This window comes from Prosopis cineraria, unplaced genomic scaffold (genome assembly GCF_029017545.1).
Source record: "Prosopis cineraria cultivar Desert tree isolate PC_DT_omini unplaced genomic scaffold, ASM2901754v1 PC2, whole genome shotgun sequence".
NCBI classification, from domain to species: Eukaryota; Viridiplantae; Streptophyta; class Magnoliopsida; order Fabales; family Fabaceae; genus Prosopis; species Prosopis cineraria.
In genome coordinates, this window is record NW_026555333.1 from 39,166,962 (window position 1) to 39,187,296 (window position 20,335).

A 20,335-nucleotide genomic window follows, 5' to 3' on the forward strand; every position below is an offset into this window, starting at 1 on the left:
TGATTACGGACATACTTCCTCGTATATATTTTGAGACTTATTCCCAGCCTATCATCATAGAGTATATGCCTCACTAGTCCTAGTAAACACAAGTTATTTCCTATCAAGTCCTATTTTTATACAAGCCTTTTATCACCAGCCTTGCCATCTGATCTGTATAACTGAACTTAAACAAGCAATGGAGCTATTTACATAAATAACACATGCTTAAGCATGTTGATCAACAATTATTCTTTTGAGAGAGAGAGAGATCACAGTTAAAATTTAAAAGGTAATAAAGTTCTTCTCTCTCAAGCTTTCTACAGTCTCCTTGAGACTCACTTCCAGCGGAATCAATTCAATTCCCAAGGTCTTGACCTTCCTTTTAGAAACTTGATAGTTTGGAATGAAGGGCTCATCATCTGCACACCTAACAAGTGGGAAACGAATACATGAAATCAGAACAAAATACTTGACCTTGAATAAATATATACATGGATACAAAGAAGCTGAGAGGTCAATCCATATTGGTTATTAAGAATTATGAGTGAATGACAATAATCGAGTCACTAACATCAGAATGATCAAAGAATAAACAAGATACGAGATGAAGCAATGTTCTCGTCTCTGAAAGCCATTTTTTTTGCTTCAAGTAAAGGCAATTTTTAGTTCTTCGAGCGAAAGAGTTCGTCTTAGACACAATTCAGAAGAAACAGGGATAAATATACTGCACATGTGAGGTTTCAAGAAATAAAGCTATAAATTCACAAGTGAATTCATTCATGAAAATATAATAACAATAATGACAAACTTACTTCTCAGGAAGTTGTAATGTTGGGAACAGCTCATGCAAAATCTTTACGAGTTCTGAGTTGTGCGCAACTCTCTCAACCAAATTGTATCTTCCACTAGCTGAAGGAATCTCAAAAGCCTGAATATGGGCATTTGCAACATCTTTTACATTGACCCATACTGTCCTATAGTTTTGAAATGTTTGACCTGCGTCAAACAAGTGAGGGATGAGGAGCAACACAATTCTTACCCAGGGATAAAAACAGAATATTTAACATGAATTTAATCCCAATATGAAATTAGAGGAAATATTTAAAAAAAAAAGGGAAGAAAGTGTTCAGATTATTATTGGTGGGTTTCTCTGTAAGATGAAACCATAGTTCTCAACCAGCACTAGGAAGTTTCCTTTTCTTCTACATACAATAAAGATTGGCAGTTCAATGAAATAGTCTCATCAACTACGGGATACAATTGTGTTACAATTTTTTCACCTTCGTTTTTTGGTTGGTGCATTCCTTTGCCGTGTTTTATTCATATAAAATACTAAATTATCCTTTAGCTCGAAAACATAATGCAGAAGTTAAAAACATCTGAAATATGATACAATTAACAACCAATTTTGATGATAATAATTTCAAGTCGTGGAAAAGAGAGAACATGGAAATTTCACGAAAATGGGTAAAAATATTGGCCAGCATAACATTTTAAAAAAATAATGTTTCCAAGATAATAAATTAAGTTGTGAAAAAGGATACCATAGAAATTTCAAGGAAGAAAAGTACGGATCAACATATAATAAAAACTTTTGTCTGCAAAAATTAAATATGTATGATAATGAAAACATGCAGGCACAATATTGACTAAGGCTAACTGAGTTTAGGCAGCCTATATAATAAAGAACTCTATAACCTCAGATAATAATGATCTAAGACTCACTCTAGACAAACATAAATTCCAAGTCCGTTAGGAGTTCCACTTCAATAGGTTTCTCAATGAAAGAGAAAATGGAGAAAAATATTCTCCGATTGTCATTCTCAAAATTGCAATAGGCACAGAGGAATATATACAATAAAACACCACACAGATAATAAATGTAGCCCCCAACTACCAACTAATACTAACTACAACAAATACAATATATTCTAACACTCCCCCTTGAGCAGGAGAATATATATTTTCCATTCCCAGCTTGACACTAACTTCTGAAAATATTCACCAGATAATTCCTTCGTAAGCACATCTGCCACTTGATCACCAGAAGGAATGTAGGGAGTAAAGATGAGACCGCTTTTTAGTTTCTCTTTGATAAAATGTCTGTCAATTTCAACATGCTTTGTCCAATCATGTTGAACATGATTATGAGCAATGTTGATAGCAGACTTGTTGTCACAGTAAAGTGTCATTGGGCCATCCCACTTAATTCTCAGATCTGATAAAATGATCTTTATCCATAATAACTCACAAGTTCCAAGTGCTATAGCTCTAAATTCAGCTTCAGCACTTGATCTAGACACCACATCTTGCTTCTTGCTTCTCCAAGTGATGAGATTTGAGCTCAGAAATGTACAATAGCCTGATGTAGACCTTCTATTGTCCATATCACCTCCACGATCTGCATTAGTATATGCATCAGTGATCAATCTTCTCCCCCTCTTGAGTAAAATACCTTTTCCTAGAGTACCCTTCAAGTACTCGAGTATTCAATAAACTGCATGAAGATGAAAGACTCTTTAAGATCATGCATAAACTGGCTTACTTGACTCACAGCATAGGAAATGTCAGGTTCGGTATGAGCTAAATAGATCAATTTCCCAACAAGTTTCTAATAGGATTCCTTATTGACAGGGGGCTCTAGAGGAGGAGGTTTGCTGGGCTTTTGATTTTGCTTCAATTTGCTAGGACACTTTCCTTCCTTACAAAGTCTATGATTTTGTTTAATTGGAGTCTCCATAGGTTTGCACCCTAGCTTCCCTTCTTCAGTGAGAAGGTCAAGAACATACTTTTGTTGGGATATGAAGATCCCATGCTTTGAATAAGCAACTGTGCAATACCCAAAAGATATTTCAATCTCCCTAAATCCTTCATTTGGAATTCCTCCATCAATTTACTTTGCAGAGACCGAATCCCTTCCAAATCATTTCTTGTTACTATAACATCATCAACATAAACAAGTAAAACTGTTACTCCCCCTAAAGTAGAATGTGTAGAATGTTTGATAAACAAAGTATGATCACTTTCACTCTGTTTGAACCCCATGTTAACTATGGCTTTTGTAAACCTTCCCAACCAAGCCCTTAGTGATTATTTCAATCCGTAAAGAGTCTTTTAACTTTGCAAACTGTACTAGAAGGAAGATGTGAATCAAATCCTGGGGAATCTCCATACAAATCTCTTCCTTTAAGTCACCATGTAAGAAAGCATTCTTCACATCAAACTGCAGTAATTCCCAATCATGGATAGCTGCCAAAGATGATAAAGTACCAAAAGCATTCATTTTTGCAACTGAAGCAAAAGTTTCTTTATAATCAACCCTATAGGTTTGAGTATATTCTTTGGCAACAAGCTAAGCTTTATAGTTGTCTAAGGAGCCATCAGAATTGTATTTTGGAGTAAAAACCCATGTACACCCGACAAGCTTTTTTCCCTCTCATAATTGAACTAGGTCATATGCATTGTTTTTCTCAAGTGCTTCCATCTCAACCTTCATAACCTTAACCCAGTTTTCATCTACTAATGCCTTGGAAAAGGATTGTGGTATTGAAATGGGATGAAGACCAATGAGAAAGGCTTTATGATTGCAAGACAATTTGTCATAGGAAAGAAATGAAGACATTGGGTATAAGGATCATTTAGTACAACTTCTAGTTCCTTAAGGCAATAGGTAGGTCAACTCAAGAAGTTCAAAATTATTACTAGGAACCTCTTGATTATCATAAACATCTTGGGAATTTGAAGTAATTTCAGCATTTTAAAGTGAATTAGGAGTTGCCTCAAAATTTCCAAGTACAGGTTCTGAAGTTTGCACAGGAGCCGGCTTAGGTTATTGAACTTGTGAAGGTTGAGATGTACTCTTGTTCTTCTAAGAGAAAACCTATAATAGATGAGTAACGTTAAGAGTTGATGGTGCTCCTAAAGACTCACTAGGAGAACTAGGAAGTTCACTAAGAAACAAATAATTATCTTGATCATCATTGAGAGGACTCTCCATTTTAAGAGAAGTATTGAAATAAGAGTAAGACTCAGAAAAAGTAACATCAACTGATACAAAAAATTTCCTAGAAGGAGGATGATAGCATTTGTATCCTTTTTGACTAGAGGTATACCAAACAAACCCATTTAAGAGCTCTAAGGTCAAGTTTGGTGCTTTGTTGAGAATGCACATGAACAAAAGCAACACACCCAAAAATCTCAGGTATGAGAGCATTTGATGCATGGAAATTAGGAAAAACTTGAGTAAGAATTTCCATAGGACTCTTTGAACCAAGGGCAGGGGTAGGGAGCCTATTAACATATGTGTTGCAGTAAAAAAAAATTTCTCCCCAATATTGTTTAGGAACATTGGTTTGAAACAATAAAGCTCTTTTAATATTAAGAAGGTGACTATTCTTTTTATCAGCAACCCCATTTTGTTGGGGAGTATTAACACAAGATGATTTGTATAGAAACTTATGATTTCAAAAAAAAAAAAAAAAATTGAATAAAGATTGAAAAAAATCTTTTGCATTGTCTAACCTGAACATTTGTATCCCAACACAGAATTGAGTTCTAATCACGTCATAAAAGGAGGGAAAAACCATGCTAACATCAAATTTTTGTTTCAGTGGATAAATCCAATCTACATGAGTGTAGTCAACAATAAAGGACAAGAAGTTCTTGCATTACTCATAAGATATGAAGATCGTTTATATTTTGCAAAATCACAAACATCACAATGAAAAGACCTTGACAGCTAAATCCTTGAACCAAGAAGGAAACATAGTTTTCAAAACACTACAGGAAGGATGATCCAGAGGGTGGTGATAAAGCCAAATATGATCTTCACTGGACTCAACTCTTTTTGATTGAAGAGAGGAGGAAGCCATCAAACCTTGGAGTTCACTGCATTCACTAGGCTCATCAAAAAAATAAAGATCATCCCTTTCCTTAACAAGTCTAATCATCTTAACTCATCTCTCACTCCTAAAAAAACACAAGATATAGAAGAGAAGAGAACATAGCTCATAGAGTTAGTCTTTTCACAAAGATAAGATTTGTGCAAAGTTTAGGACATGCAAGACATTTTTTAGGATAAGGTTATCACTCAACTAAACATCTCCCTGACCAGGCATAGTCGCTAAAATCCATCACCCCACATGATTTTCCTAGTACTAGGACACAAAGTTACAAGACCTGAAATTCTCGGAGGAATTTGTCAAATGATTTGAGGCTCTAGAATCAACAATCTAAGAATGAAGAGAATCCTTCTTTGAGGCAATAAAAACAGGTGAAAGCAAGATAGATGAATGTTGAAAGGAAACACTTTAGAACCCCAAATAATAGGTACCTATAGCACAAGTAAAAGCTCTGTCGAGTAACTCTAGCAAGGATCTCAAACTCTCTATCTCCCCTATAAGATCACCTTGTCTAGAGTTCCCCCTGGTAGAATTGGTGGCAACATGAGATTGCCCCTTCTTCATGTTCGAAGGCCTACTATACAGCTTCCAACACTTATCTCTAGTATGCCATGGTTTCTTACAAGAGGAGCACCAAATAGGCTCTTTGTTAGAGGTCTTTGATGAGTCTCCTTGTTTTTCATCATCACCAGGGTGATTGGCTATATTCTTTGAAACCAGGGCAGAACTTTCCATTGGTTGGGCTTCCATCATCACACCTCTATGACCTTCTTCTGCTAAGACAATAGCATGGTCTCATCGAAAGAAGGAATGTCTTCCCGACCAAGGATTTGAACTCTTACAACATCAAACTCAGCATTAGCCTTGTGAGATACTCAAAAACTCTATTTCTCAATGAAGTGTTTAAAAGTAGCACCATCTTCAGGATTTATCAAAGTAATGCATTGGTAATGATCTAACTCTTGCCAAAAGCTTTTCATAAGAGTAAAATATTCAATGATAGATTTACTTCCTTGCCTCGTATTTGAAATCTTAGTCCGAATCTCATAAATTTGAGTAGCTTCCTTCACCTTTAAGTAGGTTTGATGCACTGTATCCCAAATCTCCTCAGCCAAAGACAGGAACAAACATGTTCGACTAACTTCAGGAGCCATAGACTGCCACAGTCAAGACATAACTATTGAATCCGCTTTATCCCAAGCATCAAACTTTAGAACCCCGGACTTAGGACCAGTCCCAAGCAAATGATTCAGCTTTCTACGGCCCTTAAAGAAAGTGCGAACATATTGAGACCAAGGATGCTAAAGGAAGAAGATGAAGAGGAACTAATGTTTTCAAAAGCATTTTTTTGTCTCTGACATGGCTGTAATAGATTCTAACCTAGAAGAAAAATGAAGAATACAAGAGCACACCCTGGAATTGAAGAATAGAGCTCATGATGAGCACAGCTGCGGAAACTCCACGAGATGCACTGTCACACGCCAGAAAAACAATACTATGCAAATTCCAACAACCGGCACGTGGCGACATGTGAGATAGAGGATCATAGCCGAACTTTGGGGATCGGCTGATCAGCGATAGGTGGTCATGGTGGGCTAGCACATGTTGACAATGGAGCTCCAGCGATGATGGGTCTAATGAATAGTAACCTTAACTAACACACAGTAAGGCTAAAAAAGAAGAAAGCCTTGGAAAAATTCAGAGTCCAACTATGAGACCATGAGAGAGAAACAACAACAACAAGTCTTTATCCCACTAGGTGGGTTCGGCTACATGAATTGCAAGATGCCATTGTGCTCTATCATTTATCAAGCTTTTAGGAATATTATTAATTAAAAGATCGCGTTCAACAACTTCTAAGAGTGTTCTTTGGTTATTATTCTCAAAATTGCAATAGGTACAGAGGAATATATACAAGAGAACACCAAACAGATAATAAATGTAACCCCCAACTACCAACCAATACTAATTACAACAAGTACAATATATTCTAACACTCAACAACCATAGCCCTCATTTTCTTATTTCAATGTACACAACACATTAGTCCTAATTTCAATGTACAAAACACATTAGTCCAGCTCAACATTTTTACTTGAATTCCCTTTTCAATTAACTATACCATGAAAAGTGGCTCAGTTGAAAACATCAAGTAATCCAGGTGCAAACAGATCACATAACAGGATTTCCATGAAGTGAAAACCTAGTGAATACATAAAAATTACCTTCTATTAGTCTAGATATCATAGCAGAACTTTCATTAAGTGATGGTTGCAAGAGTGGCCCTATCACAAATGCTGGGTTGAGAACAACCAGGTCAATATTGTTTTCTTTCACAAATTTCCAGGCAGCTTCTTCAGCCAAAGTCTTGGAAAGATTATACCAGAGCTGAAAGAACAGAATATAAAGCAGTAGGAAACTTGAAGCAGAATTTAAAATACTAAATGGTTACAAACTGGTGTTATAACAATTGGAAACATAAGATATAATTCTCAAACAGAAGAGTCATAGGATACTTTCTTATTTTTATTTTTGGATTCAAAATGAAGTTTAGTTTGAGCTAAAACTTCATTCTAATATTTTTCCTTATAGTATATCCTTAATTATTCATAGCACTTAATGCACTTGTTTTGCTAAGGCCGTAAAATGATATTGCATCTAGCACATAGCATAGCATGAGCTACATGGAAATTTAGCAACACTTTTAAGAGATTCAAAATATAATAGATAGTAAATATTTTATATATATATATATATATAGAGAGAGAGAGAGAGAGAAACCAAAATGACATTTAGAAAAGCCTCATAACAACATGATGATCATATATAAATCACAACATCAAGTATTGGAATCATAAAAGGAATCAACATTTCACAATGTTTTTAAGTATGGGCTTTTGTCCTAAAGATAAATAAACTAATTCTTTTTCTTCATCAAATCTAACATCATCCTAGCCACCATCATTGAGCAATCCTTCAATTTACTCTTCATTTTTTGAGCTTCCCATTTTCTCATCATCATTAGAGAATGTCTTTTTCTTGTGCTTCTGACATAATCACTGAATGCTGAATCATCCAATAATGAAAAATTGCTAAAATAATGTGTCTTATTAGTACCAGAAGCATGACCTATAGCTATATAATTGTATACCTTGTAGCACGGGAGACATAAGAAAGTTGCAATACTAAATAGGGCCAGAGTAACTGCCAAACTACTCTTATTTATCTCTCTCTACAAGAAATGCAATTTCTTTATTTTTTAGTTCAAATGTGTCCCAAAACTCAACAGAAAAGAAGCAACCACTGTCCACGGACTCCACTTACCTGATTAATAAATTATGAAATAATACTGTTCTGATGAGCCAACGTGATGGCAAGAGAAAAACTAGATCTCCAAATCCAAGCAGAATTGACAGCTACTATATATCAAATAAGCAACTTGAATGAATTACAAACTTCAGTTGTGCCAATAATATATTGGCACTTACCTTCATATCCCGACAAATATCTGGACTAGAAAACCATGTCTCATCAACTACAACATCAGGAGTTAGAGGTTTTCCATTACGTATAACTGCTGCAAAGGAAGATGTTAAAACAACTCGTTTCACATTTGAAGATTTTGCACACGACCTAAGAACATTGAGAGTTCCCTTGAGCGCCGGGTCAATAAGTTCAGTCTAAAATGAGGATAGAGTTGGTAAATGAAGCAATAATCAAAATAAAGAGACTCATAGTTGGCCTGAGATGTAAAGGCCTAAGCTATAGCCATTTCTCTGGTTCAGAAATGTGTTACTTCAACTAAATAGGCAAAGGAAAGTAAGCAATATGCCTGTCTTCAATTTTCCACCCTGTTAACCACTACTCAAAAGATAACAGTTATCTGGGCATGATTCTCTATTCTCAACAGTAATTTTTGCATGGCTTCCACAAGATTTGTGATATTTTGAATCTACAAGGAAATGGTGAACTCATTTGACAATAAGAACTTGATTGGTTGTCATTTGCCAAAGGCAGAGAAAGGAGCAAGATTATGGAAAAGTTCAACATGGTAATCAATATGCAATTTAAAAATTAATTGCCTGCATTTACGACAAAATGAAATATTAAACGTTTTGCCCTTCTAGCATGGGGCCTTGTGATTTCTAAGAAGGAATAGCTTCTTAATTTCTCAAGCAACGATGCAAAAGAAGACAATTTCACTGTAATACATCTCCCAAGCTAAATAGATTCTTCAAACGATTTAAAATTTAGGAAATAAAATGCTTCGCTGTAGGAAGAGCACATCCAATTATCTTTCAACAATTAGAAAATCATATAAACCTGCGGATCAATGGCATCAAAATAACAGGGAGATGCGGTATGAAATACACCCTCACACTCCTCAACGGCTTGGTCAAAGGAACCTTCTTCCTGGAGATCTGCTTTAATCAGGCGCAATCTCTCCTTTGCACCATCAAGCTTAAGCAAGTGATCTACCTTTCTTAAATCATCTGTAACAAGTTACAAAACATAACAAATTGGTAACTCAAGATGATACACCATATAAAAACAACAAAATATAATTGATTAACTTTGAATAATAGAGAAACTTCAAATACACGACAAACATAACAAAGAAGCAAAGTCAGAGCCATAGACTATTTTCACTTAACAAGCCAAAATTGAAGGCATGAAGAGAATAAGAGACGCATGTAGCAATACGCAGTTCTGTCATTTCAGACCATATTTATGTAGACGTGGATAGTTTAAATAGTTATTGTCTATTCTGTCTCCTATTTATAGTTCCTATCATCGCAAACCAAAAGAATTTTATATCCATCGCCTCCTAACTATAAAGCAAAATGAAAAATGGGTTTGCTGAAAATCTGAATCAAGAAAAAAAAGAAAGAAAGAAAACAAAATCAGAGAGAACAAAGCAAGGGTACACAGTTTCCATCAATTTATGGTTGATTAGACGGAACGATAGTAAGATGTGCTCACTGGGGTCACGAACAGTGCCCTTGACAGTATAACCACGAAGAAGAAGGAACTTGACGAGCCATGAAGCAATATAGCCAGAAGCACCGGTGACACACACCACCTTTCCTTCACCAACGTAGCTGCCCATTCTCTCTCGATCTTCCAAATAATCCATACTCTAGCTCTGCTGCCTCAATTCTGGTTAAGTCAAACATTCACCCGGTTAGATCATGAAAAACATAAAAGAAGAGGCTTTTAAAACATTACTTTTAAATCAAATTTAAATGGAAGAATGGTATATAAATCTCAAAAAAATCAATTAATTTAAATTAAATTTTAAATATTAATTTTAAAATTTTAAAAATTTAAAAATTCAACTTCTAATTTTACAATTTTATTATGATAGATTTTAATTTATTTTTTAATTTTAATATAATTAAAAAATAAATAAATTTGTTTTCTATATTAAAATTTACAACACAAGTTGTAAATTTATCAAACAAAGTTATAAAATTAAAAGCTAAATTTATAAATTTTTGAAGTTTTACATTTAAGACTTAATTTAAATTAATTGATCTACTTAAAACCTCTTTATCATTTTTTCAATTTAAATTTATTGTCTCTTCATTTTCATGTATTTAACGGTATTGTTTTACTTTGGTCCATATTTCTCCATTGTAGAAAAATTGTCTCAATCATTCAAAATTTGAAAAGAAGAATTGAAATTTATAAAGGTTGCTTGCAGCTAGAATCTTAATCAACAATTTATTACTCTCATTAAAGACTTGCAAAGTTCTATTGCTGAGCATAGGAACTTCAAGCTTATCCAGATACATGGCAGATCCAAATCTGCAAATTCCAGAAAATTGTTATGTGGACATCTCTCTCAATGTTTAAAACCTTCAACTACTTCCATTTTCACTTCGTCCTCTGTTTCATTGGAATTATTCTTGGCAATATGCATCAGAAGCTTGCTCTTTTGTATATCCTAGACGAATCAGTATAGTTATACCTTGCACTTGGGAAAGCTGGTTGTGAAGTTCAACAATGGCCATTTCTTCTCTCATGAAAGTTAATGCCCAATAGTCCAAGATATTGAAAATCTCCTAAATAGGTTTTATAGTTATCCGTATTTTCGAAGTGTGACTTTGTTGGTAAGTCATCATTTAATTTCATTTAATCTTCTTTGTTTGTCTTTAACATTATGACTGTTTTTTTTTTTTTTTGAGAATTTGATTTAAGGACTTGACAAGAAACATGTTTTCTGGTGGGTTCTTAAAGATTCTAAAACTTTAGTTTAGTTTTTAGGGATTAAATTGAAAATAAGTTGAATATAAAAAAATGAAAATACCTTTAGTTCAAATATTAAAAAAAAAAACCACCAGCTACAGTTGCTGGAGTACCACTGTTGATAACCAAAGTCTTGTCAACGATGATAGCCATTGAACCTCCATCGTTAGAGCTCTAACCGCCAACTAGACCACTACTGATGGTGGTTGGAGAATTATGAAAAATTAAATTAAATTATCTAAAGGTGGCCAAAGTGGAAGTAGAACCCATGACCCCTTGGTTCACTAAAAAGCTTTAGACCTCCAAACCATCCAACCCATTTAATTATATAATGTATAAAATTATATATATAATAAACCTTATTTCCAAACCATTTGATTATTATGTTACTTATTAATTGCATAACTTTACTTGTTAATATCTTAATGCTATGTTTGGATACACATGGATATGGATTTGGATTTGAGCCAAATACATTGTTTGGATAATTAAAAATGTATGGGATTTGAATTTAACCCAAATTCAAGTTCAAGTTCTACCTTAATCTCTTTGTAATTTAAAATTCTTTCTAAACCCTTATTACTTCAAATCCTAAGTCAAACTCTTTTGTAATTAGACCTAAATGTGTGAAGGCTTAATCAACCTACCAACAGTAATTGAATTGAACTGCCAAAGTTGATGGAAACAAGCTGCCATTGATGATCGAGACTAGACCAACGACTTTCATTGGGTCCAGACCGACTGCGACGATCGAGACTAGACGGTCGACTTCCACTAGCACTATATCAATGGCAACGACAGGGATTGAACGGTCGACTTCTAATGAGACCGGACTGACAATGGCAATTGAGACTAGACAAACAATGACGATTGGGACTTAACCGACAGTGAAAAAGGGACCGGACGGCCAACTTCCACAGAGATCAGACTGACGACGATGACCGAGACCAGATTGCTAACTTCTACTAGCACAAACTGATGATAACAACTAGGATCAAATGTCTGACTTCTACTAGCACCATATCAATGACGACAGGGATTGAATGGCTGACTTTCACTAGGATCAAACTGACAGTGATGATTGGGACAAGATAGTCGACTTCTACTAAGACCAGACTGATGGCGATGACGAGAACTAGAAGTCCAACTTCCATCAAGTGAGGATCGAATGGCCACTATCTGTCACCATCGCCTTCATTTTGGTCGCTGTCACCATCATTGTTGATACAGTTCAGTGCTGGAAGAAGTCGACCGTTTGGTCCCTATCTTCGTAGTCGATCCAGTATAGGTGGAATTCATCCATTCGATCCTTACTGTTGGCACCAGTTTGATACCAGTAGAAGTCGGTCGTGTGGTCCCATCGTCATCGTCGGGCAGTCCTAGTGGAATCAGTTATTCGATCTTTGTTGTAGCCGTCAATTCAATCTTGATGAAAGTCGGTCGTTCGATCCTCATTGTCGCTGTCAGTTCGATCCTGGTGGTAGTCAATCTTCCTGTCCCCATAGTAGCTGTTAGTACGGTCCCCATGGGAGTTGGTTGTTTAGTCCCCATCGTCGCCGTCAGTCTAGCGTCGATGGAAGTTGACCGTCCAAGTCATCCTCGTCCCACAATCCCAGTCAGCTTTATTTGTATGATCTCATTGGAAGTTGGCCATTCAGAATTGTTGAGTTTGACCAATCTTTTAATTTCTTTTAAATTTAAACATAGAATTTAAAATTTAAAATTTTACTTTAGATCCAAACAAAAGATTTTAACATTGTAATTTAAAAATTTTTATATCATCTGAATAAAAAATTTAGAATCTATTAATTTCAAAACTGAGATTCAAATATCTAAATCCAAATTCCCAATTTAAAACCACCTATCTAAACATAACTTGCTAGAACTTGTTAATTACTTAACTTTTCTTGTTAATTCCATGACTCCTGCAACAAAACTAAACTATTCATTAATCGCATAATTATACTTATTGATACCTTAATAGGACTTGTCAATTACTTAACTTTCCTTATTAAGTTTGTAACTTTCACAATAAAATTATATTACTTGTTAATCACATAATTGTACTTGTTAATACCTCAACATGACTTGTTAATTACTTGAATTTACTTATCAAATCCATTACTCCTTCAACCGAATTGTGTTACTTATTAACCATGTAACTTTACTTGTTAATTACGCAATAACACTTGTTAATTCCTTAAAAATACTGGTTAATTATATATTATCACTTGTTAAATGAACATATAATTTACATAAAAAATTGAGTTTGTCAGATAACAAAAGCAATGATAGTCATGTTTCCCTTATATTCTCAATTATATAAGCATACACACACACACACACACACACATCTATAGAGAGAGAAATACCTTAAAAAAATATAATATTAATAATTAAACTTGAAGAAATGACAAGCTATATTAGGCTTTTAACAAGTATACTTCTTATCATAATGCTCAAAAGGTTTGAAAACAAGATTTATTATGCAAATAATTTTGAGGGAGTCATGGAATTAAAGTAAAGTTGTAGTACTAACAAGTCAAGTTGTGCAATTAATAAGTATTATTGCATAATTAAAAGGTTAGGGTCCATTTTGCACATTTTAAAAGTTTAGGGTTTAAGGCATTTTTTTCGCAATACTTCAATGTTCACTTTGCTCATTAACCTTTTTATCTAAAATGAAAATTAGTTTGTCAATCCTTATAACTTCATCAAATTTTGAATCAAGCTATTGGTTTTTTTTTTAATTGGTATTTATACACATGCAATGACCTCCCAAATAATTTTATTATGAAAGAAAAACTAAATGATTTTGAAATGCAAGATCAATGGATTTAAATAAAATTAAATTAGGTTTCAAAAAGAGTAATCCACTCTTGATATTTTATTTTAAAAAAAGTCAACTCTCAAAGTTGCTAATTGCTGCCGCCAGTAGCTAATTAAATAATTAAAGGTGATCAAGGAGGATTTGAACACAAGGTTCCTTGGCTACCCAAAAAATGAATGACAATCAAGCTCCCAAGCAATCAAATCTTGTATTTTAATTTTATTTTATTTTAAAAATATCAAGGGTAATTTAGTCTTTTTGCAACCTATTTTAATTCCATTTAGACTCCTTGATCTTATAGAGTAATTTTAAAATCATTTGGTTCTTTTTCATAATCAATTTACTTGGGAGGCCCTTGGATGCAATTTTCCCTACTTATAATTTACACGATCAAAAATTTTAGTCTCACGTTTATGAATCTTCCAAACACTATTAGTTTATGTTAGTAAAATATGATGTGACATTAAATAAGCCTAGTTTAGCAGACAAAGGTTACCATGTATATGTTGATGTTTTGACAATGAATGAGGAGGCCGAGGTTGAAGAGTAATTTTATCTAGCTAAACACTGATTTTTCTCTTTTCATAATAATACTCCTAGTTCAAAGCTTTTTATAGTTTATGAAACATGGATATTTCAAATTATCCCATGTATCCATATTAATATCATATCCAATATCAATACTCACCAATGCTTCTTCGGTACATATCCGTGAAGTGTCAAAATATTATTTTTTAACTTAAAAAAATAATTTTCAATATGTATCAAATACTTTTAGATTGTCTTGGTAGTGAATAGGATGACCTTGATGGCGCTAGAATTTTGATAAATGGGATGACTTTGATGATGCTGACATTTTGAAAGTAGCAAACTTATTTTTGGATAAACCAAATGTTGAAGCTATTATACCTATTAATATCATACTTATTAATAGAGACCAAACTTATCTGGTGATATTCGAGGAGGAGAAAATATTGACATCATACCAATTAATAGAGACTATGTGACATGTAATTAGGTATAAATTAAAAAAAATATAATTAATAATTATATTTTGCTTGACATTACTATGAAGGACTATATATGACAACTGGATCCTTTATGAATCCTCCTTCTCAAAATCCCTTAGCAGCGCTACATCCAAGCCCTTTAAACCATATCCAATGTTCCATGTCTTGCCATATCATCCCATGTTAAAATAATTTAATTTTAACTAATAATTATCTTACAATTTGTTTCATTGCTTTAAATATATTTTATAATAATGTTTTGAAGTATTTTTTTTTTCATTTTTCATTTTCAAAACTTGTTATATAAAATTACTTTGTATTTTTTTGTTCAATAGGGCAAGACAAAATCTGAACAAGCTAGATTTGTTCACTTCTCCAGTGCATATGAGTTAAATAGATAGGTGTGGTCTTAACTAGTGATCTAGGAAAATATTTGGGCATTCATCTCATTCATAAGAGGGCTTCTTATGCGCTATTTTCTCCTATTATGGAAAAGACCCAAAAAAGGCTTTTTAGTTGTAAAGAGAAATTCCTTAATATGGCTGGAAGAGCAACCCTTATTAGGGCAATGTTGGTGGCATTCTCTGCATATCATATGCAGACTATGCTGCTCCCAAAGAAACTCCTTGATGAGCTTGAACCTATGAGTTGCAATTTCTTGTATGAAGGAGATAGCAAGAAAATCCACCTATCTCATAGGAAAATGTGACGTAGGAAAGGAAGGACGGAGATCTAGGTATTAAAGGCCTTAGACAATGATAAGACTCATATTTTACACACTTTATCCATTCATTTAGGATCTATTTTACATGTTTTATTCCTCATTTGGTGCATTCATGGTGTCAATAGTAAAAAAAAAACAAATCACTTGGGGAAAAATTGTGCACTAGTGGTATTTTAGTCCAAAATTGCACTGTTTATGAAAAAATGAATTAATATTGTGTTCCATGTGTTTTATGCCCAGAATAATGAATATGAAATTATTTTTTTAAAATTCAATTTGGTTTAGGAGTTATAAAATAAAAATTACATTTTAAAAGTTGTTGACTTTTTTGACCGAATTAAGATTTTATGTGCACGCATGAGCTTTCAAGTGTCAACCCTTGAATTTTAATATATTAATATTTTTCCATAATAATTAATTAATTCCATGTGCAAGAATAATTATTAGGTTACATGAATATTTGATTTTGATTTTATATTTATTTTGTGATTTAGGTGGTACATATGGACCTGAACTTTTGCAATTGGTCAAGATTCATGGAAGAGTGCTAAATTGTGAATTAGTGGTATCACTTTTGGAGCTAAAAAGGGAGAGAATAATTATATCTTTTGATAAAATAAATGAGAATATTCTTATTTAGGATATTCCCTTTGAGCTAATGAGAGAAAGCCACCTATTTAAATATGTGGAAAGTGTGTATCTTACCCTAACTTTTTCTTTTCCTTTTTATTTTATTTTTCCCCCATTTGGCAGCTGCTTTGCACGCCCCTTTCAGCTCATTTTCACCTAAAAAAATTAACCCTAGCCACCACACACAATCTCTCACCACCTCCTTCATTTTTATTTTACATTCTCTCTCTTGTTTTTCATTGTTCTTCATTTTCTTTCATTTTTCAACTATTTTCTTTATCTAACCATTGGATAATCACCAAATTACTCCCATTCTTCTCCTCTCACTCCTTTTTACATTTCCCTACCACTTGATCACTCATTTCATGCTTTATTCTTTACTTGGTTTTATGGAAGGGTTTGGCCAACTTGAGCTTTTCATGGAGGACTTGAAGAACTTTGAAGGCTAAATCATTTTAGGTGCTTGGAGGAGGATGAAAGCTCAGTAAACCACTTGGATCTTCAATTTTGTAACCCTTTTATTTTTTCTCTTAATTTTTCTCCATTAATAGACTTATAAGACTATAATATTGGATTGTCATGTCTTGATTTTACAACCATAATTTTGTTTGATATTTTTGTATGGAGATTGATTTGATCATTGTTACTTTTCATTTGGTATGTTGAGCTATGTATTTTAGCTATTCTTGAATGTGTCATAATTTTGAATGTTCTTTAGTGTTTTGACCTAGCTTATACTTTATCATAATCTTGAGGAGTGTTTGTTCGGCTTGCTTGTGATCTACCATAATTTTAGGGGTTATTTAAGTTGTAAGGAGCTGAATATACTTGCTAGAATTTGTCATTAATCACCTAATTTAGGCCTAAACTAAATTAGGGAGTTGAATTAAACTTTAGAATCCTAGACTTAATTAGGGTCCCTAGTAAAGTTAAGTTGCTAGAGAGAATTATCCTAGTGGCTTCATAATTTGGTTAGGAAGAGAAGAATTAAAGGTGGCTAATTTAATTTCATAAGTGGTTAGGATTTGAGCATTAATCTAACTCCAAATTAGAGGTGAGAATCAGGGCAGGCCCGACCCTTCAAGGCCTCACCCTTATGGGCCCAACCCTTAAGAGCTCAGGTCCTAAAGCTCGATTATTTAAAATTAGACCCGATTCTAACCTTATTTAAAGGGCTCAGAGCCGGACCCTTAAGTCCTCTTTCCTAAAAAAAAAATTCAACATTTTAATTTAAATAGAATATTCTAAAATTCAACATGAAATAAATTAAAGTATCAGATAAAATTCAATTTAAAATTTGATAAAGATTTAATATTTTTAAATTTAAGATGAAGATTAAAATCTTCATCAATGAAAATTTAAATCCTCTCCATCGTCATTTAAAAGTAAAATATTAACTCCTCATATATAGATCTACTTGTTGAAGATGAAAGTAGAAATTCAATGTCAATTATCCCTGTAACTTTTTCTTCATTACCTACAATAAATATTAACTAAATTATGTCATTATTAATCAAATATATGTATGTATGTATGTGTATATATATAAAAGATAATTAGGCTTGTCAGGGCTTGAAGGTTGCCTAAGTCTAAGCTTTTTTTCATATGGCTTATCAGAGCTAGGCTCTTAAATCCTGTTACTTTAAAAAAATTCAGTTTTAAAGTCCAAATCCTTATATAAATAAGGCCTCCAAGCCCTGCCCTTCAAGCTCGACCCTTATTCTTGGCTTTACTCCAAGTACCCTGTTCTATCCCATTTTCACAAACTCATTAACTTAGGTTTTTAGGTTTTAATTAGATTAATTAGTACTTAGTTTAAATCAATTAAAATCAATCAACTCTTGAGACTTTTATTTTAATTTAATTGCATTAGGAAGATTTGGATTTAATATTTAAACATCTCTTTGAGAGATGACCTAGGTTGCCACCATATTATATAGTTGGTTAATTTAGTTTGAATTACTAAGTGTATGACCGCTTGGATCAAACAACAAAATGAGGCTTTCATTATGAAACTTTGCTGGAATCTTGTTAGCAATGAAGATTCTTTATAGGTACGTGTCTTAAAGGCCAAATATAAGCATGGTGACGCTAACATACCAAAGGTCAGCAAGAGGAAAGAATCTTCTTACACTTGGAGAGGAAATTGTGAGGTTCGGAGTAAATTCAAGGAAGGTTTGGGGAAAAAAGCAAGAAATGGTAGGAATACTTCATTTTGGTTTGAAAACTGATCTATGATGAATGTACTGCTCATTGAGCTTGTAACGGGTAGAGAGGGGCTTATTGACAAAAATGAGAAGGCCATAGACTATGTTGATCAGAATGATTAGTGGGATTAATGAAAGCTTAACTCTTGGTTCCAGCTTAACACAGTTGCCTATATTAATTATGCCTACCCTCCTAGTAAGGAGAGAGGGGATGATAAACACTTTTGAAAACTATCGTCGAATGGGTATTTTAATGTTAAATCTACCTATTATGTTGTGTCTGTAGGTATAAGAAGGAACACTGACAACATTTGGAAAAAGATTTGTAGATGGTCAATTCCTAAGAAGATCAAGTCTTTTATGTGGCTATTTACACATGGAAGAGCTCACATGATGGAACAAAGACTACAAAGAGGACTAACAATAGAGCGAGTTGCCCCTTTGAATGCAATTCTTTAGAAGATTCAATGCATTTGATGCATGATTGTTTGTACGCTATAGAGAAGTGGAAGGAAGTTGTTCACGAAAGATATTGGAATACCTTTATGAATCTTTCCAAAGCTAATTAGGTTAATTGGAACCTTTCTAAAGATGTAGGAAAAGGCTTTTACAAGAAAGGTAATTAGAATATTTTGTTTAGTTATATATGCTAAGACATTTAGGTAGAAAGATGTAAGAAGGTTTTTGATACTAACTTTGTAGATAATAATCACACAACACTTTCTACCTTCTTTAGAGCCTCTTCAGATATTGATCTTATTCGCTTAGCTTCCTTTTTAAATTATGAGACAAATCTTTCTCGAGCTGAACCTTATCAGGGGAATGACATGGTTAAACTTGAGGTGGATGAGTTCGTGAAGGCTAATAGTAGCAGTAGTTGTGGTGATGTTATTTGGGATAAGCAAGCAAATTGGGTTAAGGGCTTCAGTTGTAAGGTTATTAACATTCCTTCAATGATTGTAAATATTTTTGGCTATAGTTCAATGCCTTTAACTTGGCTGGTCCATTAGTTTAAGAGAATTGGAGATTTATAGAGATTTTATTCAAGCCACCAAGTTGATACAATATGGGTCTATTGTAGAGCATCCTTTCAAGGACATTATTGAGGATGCTAGATTGCTTAACCATAGGCATTCTTGAAATCATATTTTTAATGTTTTTTTATGATTTTTTATAGATACATATGCACAAATGTATTGTATCCTATATTCTTAAAAACTTTATGGGATATGTATCATATCCAGTGTAGGTATCAATATCTGTACGTTATAATTTAGTCTTCAATCTTGTAGGTTTTGTAAGCAAACTCACACACTTTTTAGAGTGTTTATCCTATAAAGAGAGTGGAGCAATAACATTGGTCAACTTTATATGATGGCGATCATCATTCTCCACCTTTATTGGTTAGCTTTATATCATTTTTTTTCATATGACATCCCCATCAAAAGATTAATGCCATAAATAATCTTTTTATTTCAATTTATTAGATGGTAGTTGGTGTTAAAGGTTGAAAAAAAAAAATAGAGACATCATTTTTCAAGAGAATAAAGAAATAACTTAAATTAGCATGCAACATATAATTGGGAGTGAGTGTGTAAATGCATGTGTGTGCATGACAAAAAAAACTTGTATATTTAAAATTTTTACTTCCAACTAAATTAATGTGTAATTTTTATAGAGGGTGCAAGGGCAAAAATACCCACCAAGTAGTCAATGAGAAATATCTAATAACTTGAAGTGAGAAGAAAAGACAACAATACTAATAACATTATTAAAGTTAGTGCAAAATTGACTAATTA

The 20,335-nt window shown here is 33.4% G+C and overlaps 1 protein-coding gene across 1 annotated transcript; it reads right to left on the reverse strand.

Moving 5' to 3' along the window:
* LOC129302178 (phenylacetaldehyde reductase-like) lies at positions 1–10,077 on the reverse strand. Its single transcript, XM_054940860.1, has 6 exons — positions 9,867–10,077; positions 9,207–9,376; positions 8,372–8,563; positions 7,109–7,271; positions 795–978; positions 1–409 (listed from the first exon to the last, which is right to left on the reverse strand). Exons 1-6 carry the CDS (start codon positions 10,018–10,020, stop codon positions 265–267), a joined length of 1,008 nt encoding a protein of 335 aa, XP_054796835.1. The 5' UTR covers positions 10,021–10,077; the 3' UTR covers positions 1–264.
* Between the last annotated feature and the right edge of the window lie 10,258 nt (positions 10,078–20,335).

Bases quoted from the DNA above. Each gene is read 5' to 3' on its own strand.
- LOC129302178 (XM_054940860.1), bottom strand. From the start codon at position 10,020: ATGGATTATTTGGAAGATCGAGAGAGAATGGGCAGCTACGTTGGTGAA. The intron at 9,377-9,866 runs GTGAGCACATCT...AACTTGTTACAG, and splicing joins GGGCACTGTTCGTGACCCCA to ATGATTTAAGAAAGGTAGAT. The intron at 7,272-8,371 runs GTAAGTGCCAAT...CTGTTCTTTCAG, and splicing joins ATATTTGTCGGGATATGAAG to CTCTGGTATAATCTTTCCAA.